Consider the following 19,318-nt stretch of genomic DNA (forward strand, 5'->3'; position numbering starts at 1 on the left):
AAGGATGGAAGGCTGAGTCAACCTTGAGCCTGGTGGGATGCGAACCTGCACTAATTGCAGGCAGCTGGTGTTACTTAAGGAGGCATTAGCCCACTGCTCCACCAAGGTTAAAGTGCTGGCTTGAATGACAGAGACCAGGATAGATCAAATCGTGAATGTCTGCCTACTCCTGGCTTGTGTAGGTGGGATAAAAATCAAAGGAGGCAGCCTTGCAGAAAAGATTGAAGTAAATAAATATCTGTTATTTCTCTTCCTGGCAGGTGGGAACAATTCTAAGAAAGCCATGGAAGAAAATTCCTCATCCTATAAGACTGTCCTTTCTTTTGGACGTTTCAAAGTCCGAAAATTACAAAATGGTCCCACCTCAGAGCAAGGCAAGCACACTCCTAAACCTTCCGCAGATCTTCCATCTTCCACACGAGCAGAAGGAAACGGATCCCTTTCAGCGCCCCCCGATCACGAGACTTCGATTGACGCCTGTCCTCGCTATGAGTTTTATGCACTCTCCGCACTCCCGGGACGTCGGAAGATCCGGCCCTCGCTGGACATGCTGAGGAATGCAGAACCGGTAAGAAGGTCCTGCTCCATGATGATCAGAGAGAAGGAAGTTGGCCTTATTTTCCATGACAACATGAGCTAGGGAGGCTTCTTACATATTATTATTATTATTTATTATTTTATTACATTTATATACCGCCCTTTCCCGGAGGACTCAGGGCGGTTTACAGGGTAATTAAAAACCAAAAATACAAAAGTTAAAAAACCAAGTTTAAAAAAGATTAAATTTATCCCTGTATAAATAAAACCCCAATTAAAATAAATTAATCCTCAGCCTGGGCCAGAGAGCTTGAAGAGCCAGGTCTTCAGGCCCCGGCAGAATGAACGGAGGTCGGGGGCAGTCCTCAGCTCCACTGGCAGCTGGTTCCAAAGGGCAGGCGCCCCCACTGAGAAGGCCCTATCCCTGGGTGTTACCCGCCGGCAATCTCTTACCGGTGGCACCCTGAGAAGACCCTCCCTGTGGGAGCGCACTGGACGAAGGGAACTTGATGCCGGCAGCAGGTGTTCCCTCAGATATCCCGGACCCAAGCCATTTAGGGCTTTATAGGTCATCACCAGCACCTTGAATTTCACCCGGAGGGCAACCGGACGCCAATGCAGCTCGCGGAGTAGAGGTGTTACATGGGAGTATCGGGAGACCCCCATCACAACTCGCGCGGCCGCATTCTGCACCAGTTGAAGCCTCCGAGTGGTCCTCAAGGGCAGCACCATGTAGAGAGCGTTGCAGTAGTCCAAACGGGAGGTCACACATATCACGCCTAAATGTGATTTCTTGAATAATGGCTTACTAAGCTGCAGTTTGACTGGGCTCGCATGAAATGCTAAGTTACAAACTGGTTTAAAATTAGCCAAATTATTGAGTAGATTGCCAAATTAAGAAGAGACTGGACAGCCACTTGTCTGGAATGGTCTCCTGCTTGAGCAGGGGGTTGGACTAGAAGATCTCCAAGGTCCCTTCCAACTCTTGTTATTCTTTTATTATTTCAGACAGGTTTATCCGTTGATTTAAATCATAATGTGGTTGGTTGGTTTCTATTTATCAAGCTGCCTGAATCCTAACTTTGTGGTTTATAAATCATGTTGTAGAGGTTAATTTGTTGCGAGACTCCCAGTAGTTTCATTTCCTTTAGTAAATCATGATCAGAATAACCATGACTTTGTGCAAAGTGTAAAGCAAATCATTGTGGCTTTCAAATTATCCATTTTGGCCTCTGATCATGAGTGAACCAGATTATTTTTATACAGTGCACTAAGTTCTGGAATGCAGAAGAAAAATTTGTTAGCTCCTCTCTATGTGCCAAACCATATTCTATGGCTTTACAAGCCATGTAGGCTAGATTGATTTTTAAAAATCTAAATCACAACTCGACTCAACACTGTACAGTATAGACGCCCAATTATTTTCTGCACAATTAAAAGAAAGTAGGACTTCACACAGTATGTTGAATCTCCATGGGTTACAAAAAGAACATCGGTCTTTTCCCACAAAGTCCTATGTTGGGGAAATAATGGAGCTCAAATCCAGCATATTTGGAGAGTACTGGAGAGAACTGCCGTAAAATGTGAAAAATTGTAGAACTATAGGAGATTCACTTTGGATCTAATTTCAGCTGCTTTTCTTCTTTCTCTTCTTTCTTTGTTTTAATAGGGAAAAGGGCAGACGTATCCTGGGAGCCCAGACTGTGGCGACCCCACTATAGAATCTGTGTCTAAAGATGGGGAGGAAAAGGACGTGGAAGACCCCAAACCAGAATCAGAACCTGTTCGATTTGGCTGGGTGATGGGTGTAATGGTAAAGTTCACAAGACAATGCATGAATTAATTTGACCCGGGATGGGTGGGAAGTAAGAGATCCCAAGAGACCGGAGATAGGAACGATAATTTGGAAGAAACAACGTCTGGGGCTGCAACTGGTTGATTGGGATCCTTAATTTAGTGATTTCTTAACAACTTAAAGTAAAAGTACATGCCACGAGAGACAGTTTGGTCTAATGGTTAAGACATTATCCTAGAAACTAGAAGACTGAGTTTTAGTCCTGCCTTAGGAATCAATTCCTCTCAATTCCTGGCAAATAGATAGAGGAGAAATGGAGGTAGTGACAGATTTTATTTTCCTGGGCTCCAAGATCACCACAGACAGGGACTGCAGCCAAGAAATTAAAAGACGCTTGCTCCTGGGGAGGAAAGCCATGGCAAATCTAGACAGCACAATACAAAGCAGAGATAATCATCCTGCCAACAAAAGTGCGTATAGTCAAGGCTATGGTCTTCCCAGCTGCAATGTATGGCTGTAAAAGTTGGACCATAAGAAAGGCTGAGCGCCAAAAAATTGAATCTTTTGAACTACGGTGCTGGAGAAGACTCCTGCGAGTCCCTTGGACTGCAAGGCGATCAAACCAGTCAGTCTTAGAGGAGATCAACCCTGACTGCTCTTTAGAAGGCCAGATCCTGAAGCTGAAACTCAAATACTTTGGCCACCTAATGAGAAGGAAGGACTCACTGGAGAAGAGCCTAATGCTGGGAAAGATTGAGGGCAAGAGAAGAAGGGGGCGACAGAGAATGAGGTGGCTGGATGGAGTCACTGAAGCAGTAGGCATGAGTTTAAATGGACTCCAGAAGATGGTAGAGGACAGGAAGGCCTGGAGGAACGTTGTCCATGGGGTCGCGATGGGTCGGACATGACTTCGCAACTAACAACAATAACAACTAGGAATGAAAGCCAGCTAGATGACTTTGAGCCAATCGCCAAGAGACTGTAAGTTCTAGTCTTACCTAAGGCATGTACGGTGGCTGAGTGACTCTCAGCCAATCACCAGGAGCTTCTTGAGTTCTAGTCCCGCCTTAGCTGGCAGGGTGACTTCACTCTCTCTTAGTCCAACCCACCTGATGGGTTTGTTGTTATGGGGAAAATAAGAGGAAAGTGAATGCAGGATATTTGCCATCTTGAGTGAGTTATAAAACTAATAAAGGCGGGATAAAAATACAAATAATAATAAAATAATGAGACTTTGCGAATACTTCCGGATTTTCAGTTGCTTGTTTTGTGTTTTTTTTTCCTCCCAAGATCCGATGCATGCTGAATATTTGGGGTGTGATCCTTTATCTCCGTTTGCCCTGGATAACAGCCCAGGCTGGCATAGGTAAGAAACTTTGTAGAAGTAAAGAGGAACTATTTCTGATTCCACCTTCTCCCTACTGAAAAACAGGTTCCCAAAGGGCTGATAAGAATGTGTGTTGTCGCCAGATTGTGTGTGTGTGGGGGGGGGGGGGTGGTTTATTATTTTTATTATTATTATTATTTTTATTTCTTTTATATTGTGCTTTTATGTCCTGTAAGCCACCTTCAGTCGCCACGTGCAGGTAGGTGGCAGTGTAAATTTTCTAAATAAATATATAGTCAGTCTTGATGGGATCTTCCTTTAGGTTTGTAACTACTTTTATAAGATGTACAGGTGCTCCTTGACTTAAACCATTTGTTTAGTGACCGTTCGAAATTACAGTGGCACGGAAAAAAGTAACAGGATGGTTTTTCACACTTAGGATCTTTGCAGCATCCCCTGTGCTCATGTGATCAAAATTCAGGCACTTTAATAATAAAACCTTTATTGTCAAAGTACAACATGTGTACATTGAGATTAGCTGAGCCTCCCCCCCCCCGTGCTCTCTCCCCCCAACACACAGTGACAACAAACCCTCCATCCCACCACACTATGTGAACCAACTACACCACACACCGGCCTCCCAAGTCAATTCTGCATAAGATTATGTCCCATTTAAAAGCCTAACAGCCCACGGATAAAAGCTATTTTTCAGCCTGTTGGTACGGCTGGCTATATTCCTATATCTCCTACCGGATGGTAGGAGAGTAAAGAGATACCGTCCAGGGTGTGAGTCATCCCTGAGAATCTTCCTCACTCTTCCAAGGCAACGAGCCCTGGCGATGTCATCCAGTGGTGTCAGGGAACAGCCCACAATGTCTTGTGCTGTGCTCACTACCCTCTGTAATACTTTCCTGTCCACGGCTGTCAGACCAGCATACCAAACCACAATACCATACGAGAGGACGCTCTCTATGGTAGACCGGTAAAAGAGGGTCATTAGCCGTTGTTCTACCCTGTTCTTCCGCAAGACCCTAAAAAAGTGAAGCCTCTGTTGGGCCTTTCTAGCCACCTGGGTTGTGTTAACTTTCCAGGTCAGATCTTCACAGAGGTAGACTCCCAGAAATTTAAAGGAGGAAACTCTCTCTACACAGTTCTCTCCGATGTGAAGTGGGGCAGGTTCCTCCTTTTTTCTCCGGAAGTCTAACACCATCTCTTTCGTCTTGCCGATGTTTAGGTGCAAGTTGTTGTTACTACACCATATGGATAGTTTTTGTACCTCCGCCCTATATGCTGTCTATATGTTGGCAACTGGCATGTATTTATGACAGTTGCAGGGTCCTGGGTCATGTGACCTAAGAAGCCAAGTCAACGGAGAAGCCGGATTCACTTAGTAATCATGTTACTAACTTAACAGCTGCAGTGGTTCACTTAACAACTGTGGCAAAAAGGTCGGAAAATGAGGCAAAACTAACTTAACAACTGAAGTTTTGGCCTCAGTTGTGGTTGTTAAGTCAAGGATTACCTGTACATGCAAGGAGGGGGGAAAACATACATTTTAATGTTGCATGATGTTTTTGTACATTCAAATGCATTTTGTTCACAGAAAATAACCATACATCTTTTAACAGAAAGACAAACTGTTTAACGTAATTTTTAAAAAAACCTAATCAAGCTGCATTCAAATTGGGAGAAAGCAAGGCAGAAATAATATAACCTAAGTAGATAGTCCTAGCTGAGTAATTACAGTTTAATAATTACAAGACTGGACAGAGAGTTCCTGAGACTTACTCTGGTACAGATAGTCCTTGCTTAACAACCACAATTGGAGCAATTTTACTGCTGACTTTTCCACTGACGCTGCACGCCAGCTTTGTGAAATTCACAAATGGCAATCACATAACCGTGGGAATGTTGCACCGGCACAAATGTGAGGACTAGTTGTAACGTTACTTTTTCAGCAGTGTCATAGTTTTGAATGATTGCTAAACAGGGCAGTTGTTAAGTTAGGACTACCTCTTATTAAAAAGGACATAATGCTGATGTTGGTCACCTCCTTGTTAAATACATCCATTAGATCATGGAGGTTAGACAGCCCTGCTTCCAGAGTGCCAAACTCAATGTTCCTTGTTTCTTCAGGGTTAACCTGGTTGATCATCCTCATGTCCTCTGTGGTGACCAGTATTACTGGTCTCTCCATCTCTGCAATTTCCACTAACGGCAAGGTTAAAGCAGGTAAGCTATCTTCCTCTTGTCCTGGTGCAGCCATTGGCCTAGCACAGGGGTAGGCAACCTTGGCTCTTTTATGACTCGTGGACTTCAACTCCCAGAATTCCTGAGCCAGCATGGCTCAGCTTGAAAACCTCTCCCTTTCCCCTCAGCATGGCTGGCTCAGGAATTCTGGGAGTTGAAGTCCATGAGTCATGAAAGAGCTAAGGTTGCCTACCCCTGGACTAGCATACTCCGTCTGTCTGCCTGCCTGTCTTTTTGCTGCCCTCTAATGGTCATTCAGATTTCTGCAGTTCAGGAAAAGCTGTCCTACAAGCAATATATCAAGTAATCACAGTTCTAGTTCAAGAGGCATAAAAAGAGACAGAGTCAAAGTGCAGACCTGATCAGAGTCCAAGAAGCCAATTCAAGGGGCCTGAACAGGGTTCAGGGGAGCTAGTTAAAAAAAAGATCATACAGACAGTGTTTTTAACGTAGGGTTAGCCTCTAAGGAAAGCTTACTATAAGATACTTAAACTCTCCATCTTCAGCACAGCTGGTGCATGTCTAATGGCAGGAGTGGACAATTATGGCATCTTTAGGACCTGTGGACTTCAACTCCTAGAATTCCTAAGTCAGCCACAGGTCCTAAAATTGCCATAGTTGTCCACCCCATGTCCGACACTATGCAGAGCACATTGTGGGAGCAATTGACTAGACCAGAGGTCTTCAAACTGTGCAACTTTAAGACTTGTGGACTTCAGCTCCCTGAATTCCCCAGCCAGCTGGCTGAGGAATTCTGGGAGTTGAAGTCTACAAGTCTTAAAGTTGCCAAGTTTGGGGAGCCCTGGACTAGACTTCCTTCCCCAATCCTTGCACCTCTCAATCCTATTTGACCTGCTCTACTTGGGGAGAAAGGGACGCGGTGGCTCAGTGTGTTAGGACGCTGAGCTTGTCGATCAGAAGGTCGGCAGTTTGGCGGGTCGAATCCCAAGTGCCGCATAACAGAGTGAGTGCCTGTTACTCGTCCCAGCTTCTGCCAACCTAGCAGTTCGAAAGCACGTAAAAATGCAAGTAGAAAAATAGGGACCACTACGGTGGGAAGGTAACAGCGTTCCGTGTGCCTTTGGTGTCTAGTCATGCCGGCCACATGACCATGGAGACGTCCTCGGACAAGCGCTGGCTCTTCGGCTTTGAAACGGAGATGAGCACCAGCCCCTAGAGTCAGAAACGACTAGCATGCGTGTGCAGGGGAACCTTTACCTTTACTTGGGGAGAGTCACTGCTCTCAAGGAGGGCATTCCAAGGAATCCAGATCAAGTTAGGCTGTGGGGTCCAACCGATGTTTTCTACTGACTGCCCTGGGTCTTAAATCCATGCTTCCAAGTCTTCCCTCGACTCTTCTTCGCCATTCCAGTATGAGTCTTCTTCCCTAAGAGTGATGGCTGTTTCTGCTCGTCGCTCCCTGGATGACTTATAAAAGTTGTTGGTGCGGGGAAAAGGAGGAGGGAGTGGTAAAACAGACATCAGACAAAGAAACTATCGAGGTTGCGAGGGAAGGATGGATGGGTGGTCTTTCTTTGCATTTGGAAGGAAGATGGCTGAACATGGTTGTGGGAAGAAGATCTGAAGAGCCTGGGAGCTACAACAGGAAGGGACCATGGGTCAGCACCATGGGCACTTCTTCATGCACTAAGAGCAGGACAACAAATAATGGATGGAAGCGTATCAAGGAGAGATCAAACCTAGAACTAAGGAGAAATTTCCTGACACTGAGAGCAATTAATCAGGGAGATGGCTAGCCTTCAGAAGTTGTCGGTGCTCCATCACTGGAGGTTTTTAAGATGACTTTGGACAGCCATTTGTTCAGAATTGAAATAGGGTCTCCTGCTTGGACTAGAAAGACCTCCAAGATCGCTTCCAACTCTGTTATTCTGTCTCATTACTAAATTTGAATTTACCGATTGAAGTATAGCTATTTCGAGCTATTTAGCTCTCATCGGCTAGCCGTACCCTTCTGAGATTCGAACCTGGGCCACTTGCATGTTAGGGCAGAAGTATTCACCTCTAGGCCACGGGCTCTCCTCGCTTTGTTGGCTGTACCAGAGGGGAGATTAAGTGTTTTCCAGTGAGACCGGTCTATCAGGGCTATACTAGTCTCCCTTTAATTCTTTGTCGGTATTTTTTTTTAAATTTTAATCCCATTTATATCCCGCCCTTCTCTGAAGACTCAGGGCGGCTTACAATTTAAAGCACAAACCAATGTGCTTAGCAATAGCCTTCATTCTATGTATATGCCTGCTTATTAGGGCTTTTGGCCCCCCCGAAGTGGCATTATTACAAAGTCAGCTTATTGCCCCCAACAATCTGGGTCCTCATTTTACCTACCTCGGAAGGATGGAAGGCTGAGTCAACCTTGAGCCTGGTGGGACTCGAACCTGCACTAATTGCAGGCAGCTGGTGTTACTTAAGGAGGCATTAGCCCGCTGCTCCACCAAGGCTCAATTCAAATTTAACACACAAATAGTCTGCCACAGAAGTGACTGCCTGTGAAGGCTTCTAGATTGGGCTGAAAGGCGAACGTGGAAGCAGTATGCTCTATCCCATATTTGGGGTAGACCAGGTTGCCCTGATAGACCGGTCTCATGTCTTGTTACTGTTTAGGGCCCAATTCTAGTCCCCCCCCGCCTCCTCATTTTCTTCCTTGCTACTTTTTTCTCAACCTCATAGCACTGATTTGATTCATTTTTCCTGGGCAGCATCAGTGATGAGGTATCTTTAGTCTTTTTCAGGTCCAGCTTGATTTGTGATGACTTCACAGGCATGTAGACATAGGGAGGGGTTGGGCACTGTCTTCCTCTGGCATGTTTTTTTCCCCAAACCTCCTTGTGAAACAGACTTACCAGTCTAGATTATGACCGTAGGGCAGATCGGTTTTTACCATCCATGTATTAACCATATCCGACTCTGAGTAGTTCTTCAAAATCAGCCAGAGTCTGCCAGATTTTCCTAGATAGCTGGATCTCAGTTTGGGAACACGTTCCTTTGGTTTGACCTTGATCTCTTCCCACACGCTTGTTAGACTTCCCAGTCTAGCCTTCAGACTCTGGAAGTGTTGCTTCCAAGCCCTGTTGAGTTTTAGAGCCAAGGGGCAAAGACTTAATTAAATGTGGACTCAAGAAACGAATATATTATTTAAAAATAAAGCCCAGCATAATAATATGGGGAGGTGAGGATGGAAATGCATCAGACAAAGAAACAGACAAGAATAACAGAGTTGGAAGGGATCTTGGGTGTCTTCTAACCCAACTCCCTGCTCATGTAGAAGACCCTATATGCCATTTCAGATAAATGGCTGTCCAATCTCTTCTTAAAAGCCTCCAGTGATGGAGCACCCATAACTTTTGAAGGCAAGCCATTCCACTAGTTCATTATTCTCACTGTTAGGAAGTTTCTCCTTAGTTCTAAGTTGCTTCTCTCCTTGTTTAGTATCCATCCGTTGTTTCTTCTGTTGCCTTCTGGTGCTTTGGCTGATGTAGTTTTCTCTGGGATAGTGGGATCCTGCCTCCTCCCTCTCTCCCAGTTCAGGTCTGAAGCAGAGGTGAAAGTCCACTGTGTGTTGTAGCCTCAGTTCAGTTTGCCTTCTGCAGCTCACACATTCTAAAGATGTCAAGAGTCACAGTCATGCAGACCTCCGTTAAGACTTTCACTTCACTCATGAATTCACTAGGCAGCCTTTGGCAAACTGCTTCGCCAAAGTCTCTTTGCTATCATCTCAAGCTCAAGGCATCACGATAGAATAGAATAAAGCTGGAAGGGACCTTGGAGGTCTTCTAGTTCCAGCCCTCTGCTCAAGCAGGAGAACCTATATCATTTCAGACAAGTGACTGTCTAGTCTCTTGAAACCTCCAGTGATGGAGCACCCATGATTTCTGAAGGCAAGCTGTTCCACTGGTTAACTGTCCTCACTGTTAGGAAGTCTCTCCTTAATTCCAGGATGCTTTTCTCTTTGGTCAGTTACCAACCATCGTTTCTTCTCCTGCCATCTGGTGCTTTAGAAAATAGTTTGACACCCTCTTCTTTGTGGCAACCCCTCAAATACTGACTGGCTTTATAGAAGCGTTGTAAGGATTGCTAAGATTGCACACACTGAGCCTCTAGCAACTGTCCACAATAAATAATAGAGTAACAAAATTAGAAGGGATCTTAGAGGTCTTGTAGTCCAACCCTCTGCTCAAACGGGAGATCCTACCGTATACCCTTTCAGATAGATTGGATTGTGAGATTGGATCTCTCCTTGATTAGTTTCCATCCATTGCTTCTTGTCTTGTCTTCAGGTGCTTTGGAGGATAGGTTAACCGCCCTCTTCCTTGTGACGACAGCCTCTGAAATATTGGAAAACTGCTATAATGTCAGCCCGAGTCCTTCTTTCCATTAGAGTAGACGTACCCAATTCCTGCAACCGTTCTTCGTTTTAGCCTTGCTAATGTTCAACAATAAATGTTACTTGCGTTAAAGTTTTTTTTTTACATGCTGCTTCTCCAGTATGCAAAACCTTCTACTTCTGATTTTAAATTACTTTAAAATAAGTGACTTTCTCCACCGGTAGGGCTGGTCTAGTGACAGAGAAAATAAAACTGACTTAATTTTGTTTATGTTGGGTGTAGGAGGAACCTACTTCCTGATCTCTCGCAGCTTGGGACCAGAACTTGGTGGATCCATTGGTCTTCTCTTCTCCTTTGCCAATGCTGTGGCTGTGGCCATGCATGTGGTGGGTTTCTCCGAAACTGTGAAGGACCTGCTAGTGGTACGTGTGGAAAAACAAACAAACTTCTCTTTTTCCTCTGTTCCTATAGCTCAGGGTTTCCCAACTTTACCGTCTTCATGGTGTGTGGACTTCAGCTCCCAGAATTCCTCAGCTAGCCCGGGAAGCGTGCTGTAGTGATGGATACATGCTGGCTAAGGAGTTCTGGAAGCTGAAGTTCACATATCTTAAAGTTGGCAAGATTAAGAAATAGCAGCTATTTGTTGTGTGCTAAGTAGCAAGCTATCTGTGCAGATTATGGGGTGATTCCTTGGAGCTCCTAATGAAGACGTTCTTACCTTCCAATTTCCAGATCTCATATTTCTACAGTATGGAAAGCAGATTTTCTTTTTCCTTGTTCCTTCCCCTTCCCCCTCCTTCCTTTCCCTTCCCTTCCCTTCCCTTCCCTTCCCTTCCCTTCCCTTCCCTTCCCTTCCCTTCCCTTCCCTTCCCCCAGTGCTGCTCCAACAGACAGCATTGTTAAGCTAACCAGGTCAATCTAATCCTCTGAGGATCGTAGCAGCAGTGAGCTCACATCTGGGGCGACTGCTTAGAGGAGAAAGCTGACAATGGGAAGGAAATGTTCACCGTCCTCCCTCTTTCAACAGGAGTTCGATGCTGTGATGACTGATCCAGTGAATGACATCCGCATCGTGGGCGTGATCACTGTCACCGTCCTACTTGGAATCGCTTTGGCTGGCATGGAATGGGAAGCAAAAGTAAGGCAACACAGACTTGCTGATGTCGGGATGGGTGACCGGTCGAAAGAACAGAGTAGCTCTTAGTGGTTAGAGAGGATGTTTGGGGAAAGCGTGTGAGCGGCTTTGTGAAGGTTTGCCAAATGACTATGAGCAGTGCCTTTTTTGTAAAAGAAAAAGGTGACGGAACTCACACATGTCATACAACCCGCCTTGCCTACCCTACAAGGTTCCATCCAAAAAAGGTGCCGGAACTCCGTTCTGAGCGTTCTATGAGAAAAAAGGCCCTGACTATGAGAAGGAAAACCAGACAGACCCTTTTCTGAATATTAAACCCTGATCTACCGATGATTATCTGTAGTGTAGATAATCTGTTCATGACGTAGAATACACCTTATTACACGATCTCTATCGTAGCATTATGATGGTAGCGGCAACTGACTGAAGTTAAAAAGCTGGCGAAAGTTTTGCTGTTGAAATCTTAAAAAGGAGCCGAGCAGCATTGTCCAACGACTGTTAGGCAAAACCTTGAGGGTAGAAGGGAGGGAGAAAAAAAAGATTAATTGACTTATGCAAAGGTGAGTGAATTTTGGGTTGTCAGATCTCCACAGATGTAAACAAACTGTTTAGGAAGGGGAGTAGAACTTTAGGATAAATCTTAGTTCTAGATACTGCAAAGTTACACTGTCCACTCAGGGAACCTTGTAGCTTTCAATTGCACAAAAATATATAGGTAGTCCTCGACTTACAACAGTTCATTTAGTGACTGTTCAAAGTTACAACGGTACTGAAAAAAGTGACTTATGACAGTTTTTCACACTTATGACCATTGCAGCATCCCCACGGTCACGTGATCAAAATTCAGATGCAGAGCAGCTGGTTCATATTTATGATAGTGACAGTGTCTGGGAGTCACGTGATCTGCTTTTGTGACTTTCTGACAAGCAAAGACAATAGGGGAGCCAGATTCACTTCACAGCCGGGTTGCTAACTTTAACAACTGCAGCGATTCACTTAACAACTGTGGCAAGAAAGGTCGTAAAATGGGGCTAAACTCACTTCACAAATGTCTCAATTTAGCAACATAAATTTTGGGCTCAATTGTGATTGTAAGTCGAGGATTACCTGTATCTAACCAGTAAATGAAGATAATTAAACACAGGTAAAATCCATATACATTGAATAAGTCTCCCGTGAAAAAGATGTTGAGAGTCTGGAAAGAGTGCAGAGAAGAGCAACAAAGATGATCAGGGGACTGGAGGGTAAAACATATAAGGAACGGTTGCTAGAATTGGGTATGTCTAGTCTAATGAAGAGAAGGACGAGGGGGGACATGATAGCAGTTGTTCCAATATCTCAGGGGCTGCCACAAAGAAGAGGGAGTCAAGCTATTCTCCAAAGCGCCCAAAGGCAGGACAAGAAACAACGGATGGAAAGTAACCAAGGAGAGAAGCAACCTAGAACTAAGGAAAAACTTCCTGACAGTTAGAACAATTAATCAGTGGAACAACCTGCTTCCAGAAACTGTGAATGCTCCAACACTGGAAGGTTTTAAGAAGAGACTGGACAACCATTTGTCTGAAATGATATAGAGTGTCCTGCCTGAGCAGGGGGTTGTACTAGAAAACCTTTAAGGTCCCTTCCAACTCTGTTGCTGTTGTTGTTGTTATTTCCAGGATCAGAAACTGGTCCAGCTGGGAATGAAGCCTCTATATCTTCTCTTGTTGCTTCTCTTTCCAGGCTCAGGTTGTCTTCTTCTTTGTCATCATGATATCCTTCATCAACTATTTCGTCGGGACCTTAATCCCTGCTTCACCAGAGAGAATGTCCAAGGGCTACTTCAGCTATCGTAGTAAGAGACTCTGCAATAATTGGTCTTCTGGACAGAATCATAGTTGTATAATACGGCTTGCATGGCTACCCAGTTTATGCAGCAATAAAAATACTGCCCTGCTTGGAACTCTTTAAAGCAATTGTATCTTCTGAGACACAGATGCTTTAAAGAGCTGCAGCAGCCACAACATTTATACTCCTACAGATGCAACATTGATACTACTGCACACTCCCTACAGTTTTTATTTTTATTTTTTATTTATTTTAATCCCATTTATATCCCGCCCTTCTCCGAAGACTCAGGGCGGCTTGCAATCTAAGCACAAATCAATGTGCTTAGCAATAATTAGGAGCATATTTTCCTAATTGTTCTGAACTTGTTGTGCAACCCAATAACAAAGCACACCAAACCATGGCATATTCAAGAAGAACTGGATTTCAGAAGTAAATTGCCCAACAGGCCAACCAAAGGTCATAGGTTCTGTCCATGGAACTTCCTATGGACCCAGCTGAACAAATTTTCCCTAAAACAATACTGTTCATCAGTGGCCAAAGACAGATCAGTTGTCTGCCCCTTGCCTGGGGTTCACACATTGCACTAAGTAATGGGTTCCACCAGGCCATCACATAAGCCATAATTTGGTTTGTGAACACAGGCAGTATATTATGGTTAACCAGACTGAGTATGGGGATGCAGTCCATGAAAAGCAGCTTCCCATATTCATCTTCTGAGTGGCCTTTATTTGGACTCATGAGGACTAGAGCCTTTATTTTGTTTTTGACAAGGGAAAGAGCTCAGGTATCAAAGCATTTGCTGTGCCTACTGAAGGTCCAGGTTCTCATCTTCTGAGTCACCGAGTGGAACGATAAAGACAGATCTATGAGACACTTAAGGAGCTGTTGCTAATTAAAGCAAACCGCATTAAAGCCGATAAGCAAATAGCTTGATTTTATCTAAGGCAGCTCTATAGTTTGGATTCTTGAAAAGCCAAACACCTTTAAAAAAAAAAAGGTTCAGCGGCTTTTGGGGTGCTCCCTTGATTTTTTTTTTTTAAAATTCCTTTCCTTCTTCAAGGTGACATCTTCTTGGAAAACATCAAACCTCAATGGCGAGGTGAATCGGGCAGCTTTTTTGGCATGTTCTCCATCTTCTTCCCTTCAGCCACTGGGATCCTAGCCGGGGCCAATATTTCAGGAGACTTGAAGGTAAGCTGTTGGCTTCAGGTTGCATCAATGCATGATGGAGCTCAGTTGGACTTCGTCCCTTGCTCGTCTGTCTCCCTTAAAGATTCACATTCCCTTTTCAGTAAAATATATGCAGGGCATTTTTCAGAGAAAAGGATTTAAAAGTAGAGGGGGGAAAAATGGTAGCAGATTCACTGAAAGCAAGAGTTTGGAGAAAACGTAGCAAAAGGATGACATTTTGGTTTCAACAGCCAAGGAAATTCTACTTGCATTTCCAGAAAAAGAGAAGACTGAAAGTATTTTGGGGGCTAAAGGTTGTTTTTTTAATATACTATTATTGAGCTAGCTTGGTTTGAGATGTAGGATGTGGGGAGCTCCTCCCCAAGATGGCTGCTGCTGAGTAGGCAGGATTTCTTCTCCTGCCCACGATGTTCTGCCTTTGCTGCCAGAGCTGGTTCTTTGGCAGTCCCGCCGCTGGATTTGAATGGGCACTTAGGAATGACCCAAGATGACCTTTGGATGCTTGTGGACCCATCCAGGAGGGGGAAATCTTGAAGATTACTGCTCCCTATGGGAGCAGCTGGAAAGTCAATAGTCTACATCTCTTCCTACCAGCAGAACTGTTTCCGTAAGCAAGCCTGAGATGTAGGATGGGAAGCTGGGAGACTACTTCTAGACCTGCCTTAGGGACAAAGCCAGATGGGGAACTTTGAACTTTGAACCAGTCTCTCTCTTTCAGCCCTAGGAAGAAGGTGAACCACTTTCCAAAAAAACAACAACAACCCTGTTGCATGGACTTGTCAATGTATCACCAAAAGTCAAGACTGACTCAAAGGCAAACATTTGCATTTCACCTTTAGTTCAGGATGAGAAATGAGAGTTTACAGCAATATAATTTCAACCAAAGCTTATGACTTATGAGGGAAACAAATAGGATATCCTTTGTACTTGTATGCGTCCCTTTCTCAGGTTCCTCTGCAATGAGTTAACACACACACACACTCACTTCCCTAAAGTGGCCTTTGGCATCCTGGTGCCTTTCAAATTGATTTATGGGAACCACAGACCTAGCCTACCTATGTGATATCAATTAAGGAAGGGTGATCTCATAGTTGGATAAAAGAGTGAGTAATTTTCCATTCAGATTGCTCTTTAGACATGTGTGAGCAAGATCTGGCCAAGCCACATTCCACAGAAGACAGAAGAATCCCACTAAATCTCCTCACAATCAGAGGGTACAGGCTTAAAAGATTACCCCTTTTCTTCAGAAGCATCATTTAGACCAGTGTTTTTCAGACTCGGTAACCTTAAAAATGTGTGGACTTCACCTCCCAGAATTCCATAGCCAGCATGAGAGGTGAAGTCCACACATCTTAAAAGTTGCCATGTATGAAAAACACCAGATTTAGACCAATTCCCAAACCACCATCTGTTAGAAGCTCAGAAAAGAAGATCAAGACCAAGATCCTTGGCTCAAGATCTTCCTCGGTCAAGGACCAACATCAGGACCAAGAATCTTGCCTCAAGATATGCTCAGAGAAGAAGACCAAGGACAAGTGGCCCTCCTTTGGGAAAGAACTGCCAAACTGGGGGGACAACACAGAGAAGGCCCTTTTCTTTATTGCTTACCTGGATCACATCAGATGAGGGAGCACGCAAGGAAAAAAAATTGGAAGATACTTCACTATTCTACCAGGTGCAGCTGGCTTGTGCAGCTGTAATCCAACTTTTCAGGAAGCGCCCTGGTTTAGCAATAAGATCAATCCATAAAATAAGATTTGGAATGGAACTAAGTCAAAGAATTATCTTACAGAAGAGAATATCTGTAGCTCAGGGTTGAACTGCGGAGTCCTTGGTGTTGTTCTCTGAGCTTGGTTGTTGGCTTGCAAATATTTCATTACCCAACTAGGTAACATAAGCAATGATGTACGATCAGCACAGATGATATTACCTAGTTGGGCAATGAAATGTCTGCAAGCCAATAACCAAATTCAGAAAGCATCAAGAACTTCAAACTATATCTTCCACCCAGAGTAACCTATTTATGGGTTATTTCTGCTATGATTCATAGAATGGGAATAGAATAGTTAGTTGAACTATTTGCTCCTTGCAAAATAATTCCTGTTGCCTGTGAAATTACTTTACCTGGATCAGATAAGCATAGAATGGGCACACCTGGGTGCTAGAGCTTTCAGCCTCATAGTAAATGGGTGAGAGGGCCTTACAGACTGGGAAAGAGGAACAAGCAAGTTGAGACACCATATCTAGCTAAGTAATGTCCATAGTAACCGTGCTGATCTCTAATTATGCAACAGACCACGTAGGGCACCACTGAATTTAATGTACACATCACAGTAAGCAAGAGAGCTGTGCCAATGAATTTCAGCACATATGGCTGGTTGCAGTAATATTGCAACAACTGTTGCAAGCAACAATTCCTTTGTAGGTTGGGGCAATGCTATGCATATCTTCTGGTCACTGGCACTTGCCCCAAAGTATATTCAGTGCTGGTGAAACATCCTATCTCCCTTGGATATAGCAGAGGCAGTTCTAGCAATAGAAGAACTACATTGTCCCTGGTCCCACTTGAGCTGAAGGTTGAGTCCTCTGAGTTGGAGCAGCAGATGGTGCCCATAAGGAGAGCAGCTAATTGGCTTCTTGATCATTGATTATGGCTTCTCCTCCCTCAAGTGCTATTAGGTGGGGCCGCTGTAGGAGGAAAAAAAACAAACAAATATGGGACTAGAAAGTTTCAAATAGCATATGAATAATTTTTAATAATTATAGTAGTGTTATTATAATTATTTTAGTTTTGTTATAAGGGAGTTAAAGGGTGGAAGGTTTGTTAATGTTGTATTAGATATTTAGCATATGTTTGCTTAAGATTGCTATATGTAATACCCTGTATTCTGCTTTGGGAAGTTGGGGGGGGGGAAGGGGGGAGGGTTGGTGGGGAGGGGGGGTCATTAAAACTTTGTAAAACTTTTCAATTAAAAAAAACTGTTCTTCATCGCAGCTGAACTGAGAGAGATCTGGTGGTTTCATGCAGCTGCCAAGCAGATGGGGCTAGAAAGAGAGAGCAGGGATGGAAGCCTTGCTTCTCCTCAGAGACAGTTAGGTGGAGGCAGTTCTAGGAAGTGAAGAACCATATTGTTCAATGACCTTGGCTGAATGCATGTAGGAGGACCCTTGCTTTCTCCTGTGTCTTCTCTCCTAAAATGGGAGGCACCAAACTTCTTGACCATTTTTGCTCACCACGGTCTTTCTTTTGCAGGACCCAGCAGTGGCCATCCCCCAAGGAACGTTAATGGCCATCTTCCTGACCACCATCAGTTATTTGGTCATTTCCGCCACCATAGGTAACTAAGATTCCATTATGGTACCAGAGGCTCCCAACGTCTATGCCAGGCTCCCAGTCCTATGAGACCTTTTTTTTTCCCCATGTTCTACAGGAGCTTGCGTCATCCGTGATGCCTCTGGAAGTCTAAACGACACTTTGGTTTCCAACTACACTGGTGGAGACTGTGTTGGCCTGGGCTGTGGGTACGGCTGGAACTTCACTGAATGTAGTGCGACACGGACCTGCCCATATGGGCTTGCCAATGATTACCAGGTAGGGTTCCTGGAGGCACACACACACACACACACCCTTGCTCTTTGGGAATAAAACAGAGATTTTGGCTTTGTGACTTGGAGCTTTAAAATGACCCCCCACCCCTCTTTTCCAGACAATGAGTATGGCGTCAGCATTCAGCCCTCTGATCACAGCAGGAATCTTCGCTGCTACTCTCTCCTCTGCTTTGGCTTGCCTTGTGTCTGCCCCCAAGGTCTTCCAGGTAAATTGGGGGAAAATTACAGGCAGAGGGCCAGAAACAGCATCAATTAATCAATGGGATAAGTAGCACAGTGGGTCACATGGTTAGGACACTGGGTTGGAGGTCAGCAAGTCCGCATTCAGGACCTGAGTGCTGCCACGGGGTGGGGTGAGCTTTCATCCTTGCACTGGTTCCTGCCAGGGACATGAAAGGAGTCCCCAACTGGGGTTCCCCAGGGCGATGGCGATGTCACCAGCTAATCCTTTCAACCCGGAAACCCCTTAGCGCTTGTGACATGTGCGATGTGATCAATGGAGTACCATGCCCCCAGAGCTATGGGTGCTCGTTACTGGAGGTTTTCAGAAATAGACTGGGCAACCATTTGACTGGGATGGTATAAGGCTCCTACCTTGAGCAGGGATTTGTACTAGAAGACCTCCAAGATCCCTTCCAGCCCAACGGTTCTATGAAATATGGATACCAAGTTGGGGAGTTTCCCCAAGAATATCCTTCAAATTGATGTTGGCTGTGAATTCTGGTTGTTCCAACACATCTGGAGAAGCTTAGGGTTGCAGAAAGCTTAGAGTTGCAGCAAACTCCATAAATTCCTGAGTTTGGTTTTCTCTCTCCCCAAATTTAGAACCAGGTCAATTTCATTGGTTAGCGTTTAACTTTAGGAAGGAACAAGTTCTTGCTCACCTGGTCAGGCTGAACTTTGACAAGTGAGGGGATTTCTTTCTGAATGTGCTGAGTTTGAAAATTGTTTTTACAGTTTTAAAGCTGGCAGGTGAGGGAGAGTAAGAGACTGTTTAGAATGGAAAAGCTGCAACAGCTGTGTAAGTTGCTTTTGTTCTCTTCCACTTTGGGGCTCTTTATCAGAGAACAGTAGACAGAGATGTCCCTAAGGTGCTTTTCACAACTGGACTTTGCTTTTACTTTTCCCCCTTGAAAACATTTCGCTTCTCACCCAAGAAGCTTCTTCAGTTCTGACCAAATGGTGGGGAATAGAAGGATTTGTATTCTTTGCAAGCCATCTTTTCCCCACCCTTTAGCCAGAACTGAAGAAGCTTCTTGGATGAGAAGTGAAACATTTTCAAGGGCTTTTGAAAAGTATCTTTG

At 44.4% G+C, this 19,318-nt stretch overlaps 1 protein-coding gene across 1 annotated transcript in view; it reads left to right on the forward strand.

The window, feature by feature from the left end:
* Positions 1–283: 283 nt before the first annotated feature.
* Positions 284–19,318, forward strand: part of LOC308676899 (solute carrier family 12 member 3-like) — a gene marked incomplete at its 5' end in the record, with an annotated part of 43,195 nt that continues 24,160 nt past the window's right edge. Inside the window, 11 exons of the mRNA XM_081342960.1 lie at positions 284–568; positions 2,207–2,350; positions 3,623–3,698; positions 5,796–5,891; positions 10,532–10,671; positions 11,277–11,387; positions 13,107–13,218; positions 14,275–14,405; positions 17,659–17,743; positions 17,837–17,997; positions 18,113–18,220. Of these exons, the coding sequence (XP_081199086.1) occupies positions 284–568; positions 2,207–2,350; positions 3,623–3,698; positions 5,796–5,891; positions 10,532–10,671; positions 11,277–11,387; positions 13,107–13,218; positions 14,275–14,405; positions 17,659–17,743; positions 17,837–17,997; positions 18,113–18,220 (1,449 nt within the window). The remainder of the gene's footprint in view (positions 569–2,206; positions 2,351–3,622; positions 3,699–5,795; positions 5,892–10,531; positions 10,672–11,276; positions 11,388–13,106; positions 13,219–14,274; positions 14,406–17,658; positions 17,744–17,836; positions 17,998–18,112; positions 18,221–19,318) is intronic.

The sequence above is a fragment of the Vipera berus genome, assembly GCF_964194415.1.
Source record: "Vipera berus genome assembly, chromosome: Z".
Lineage (NCBI taxonomy): Eukaryota > Metazoa > Chordata > Lepidosauria > Squamata > Viperidae > Vipera > Vipera berus.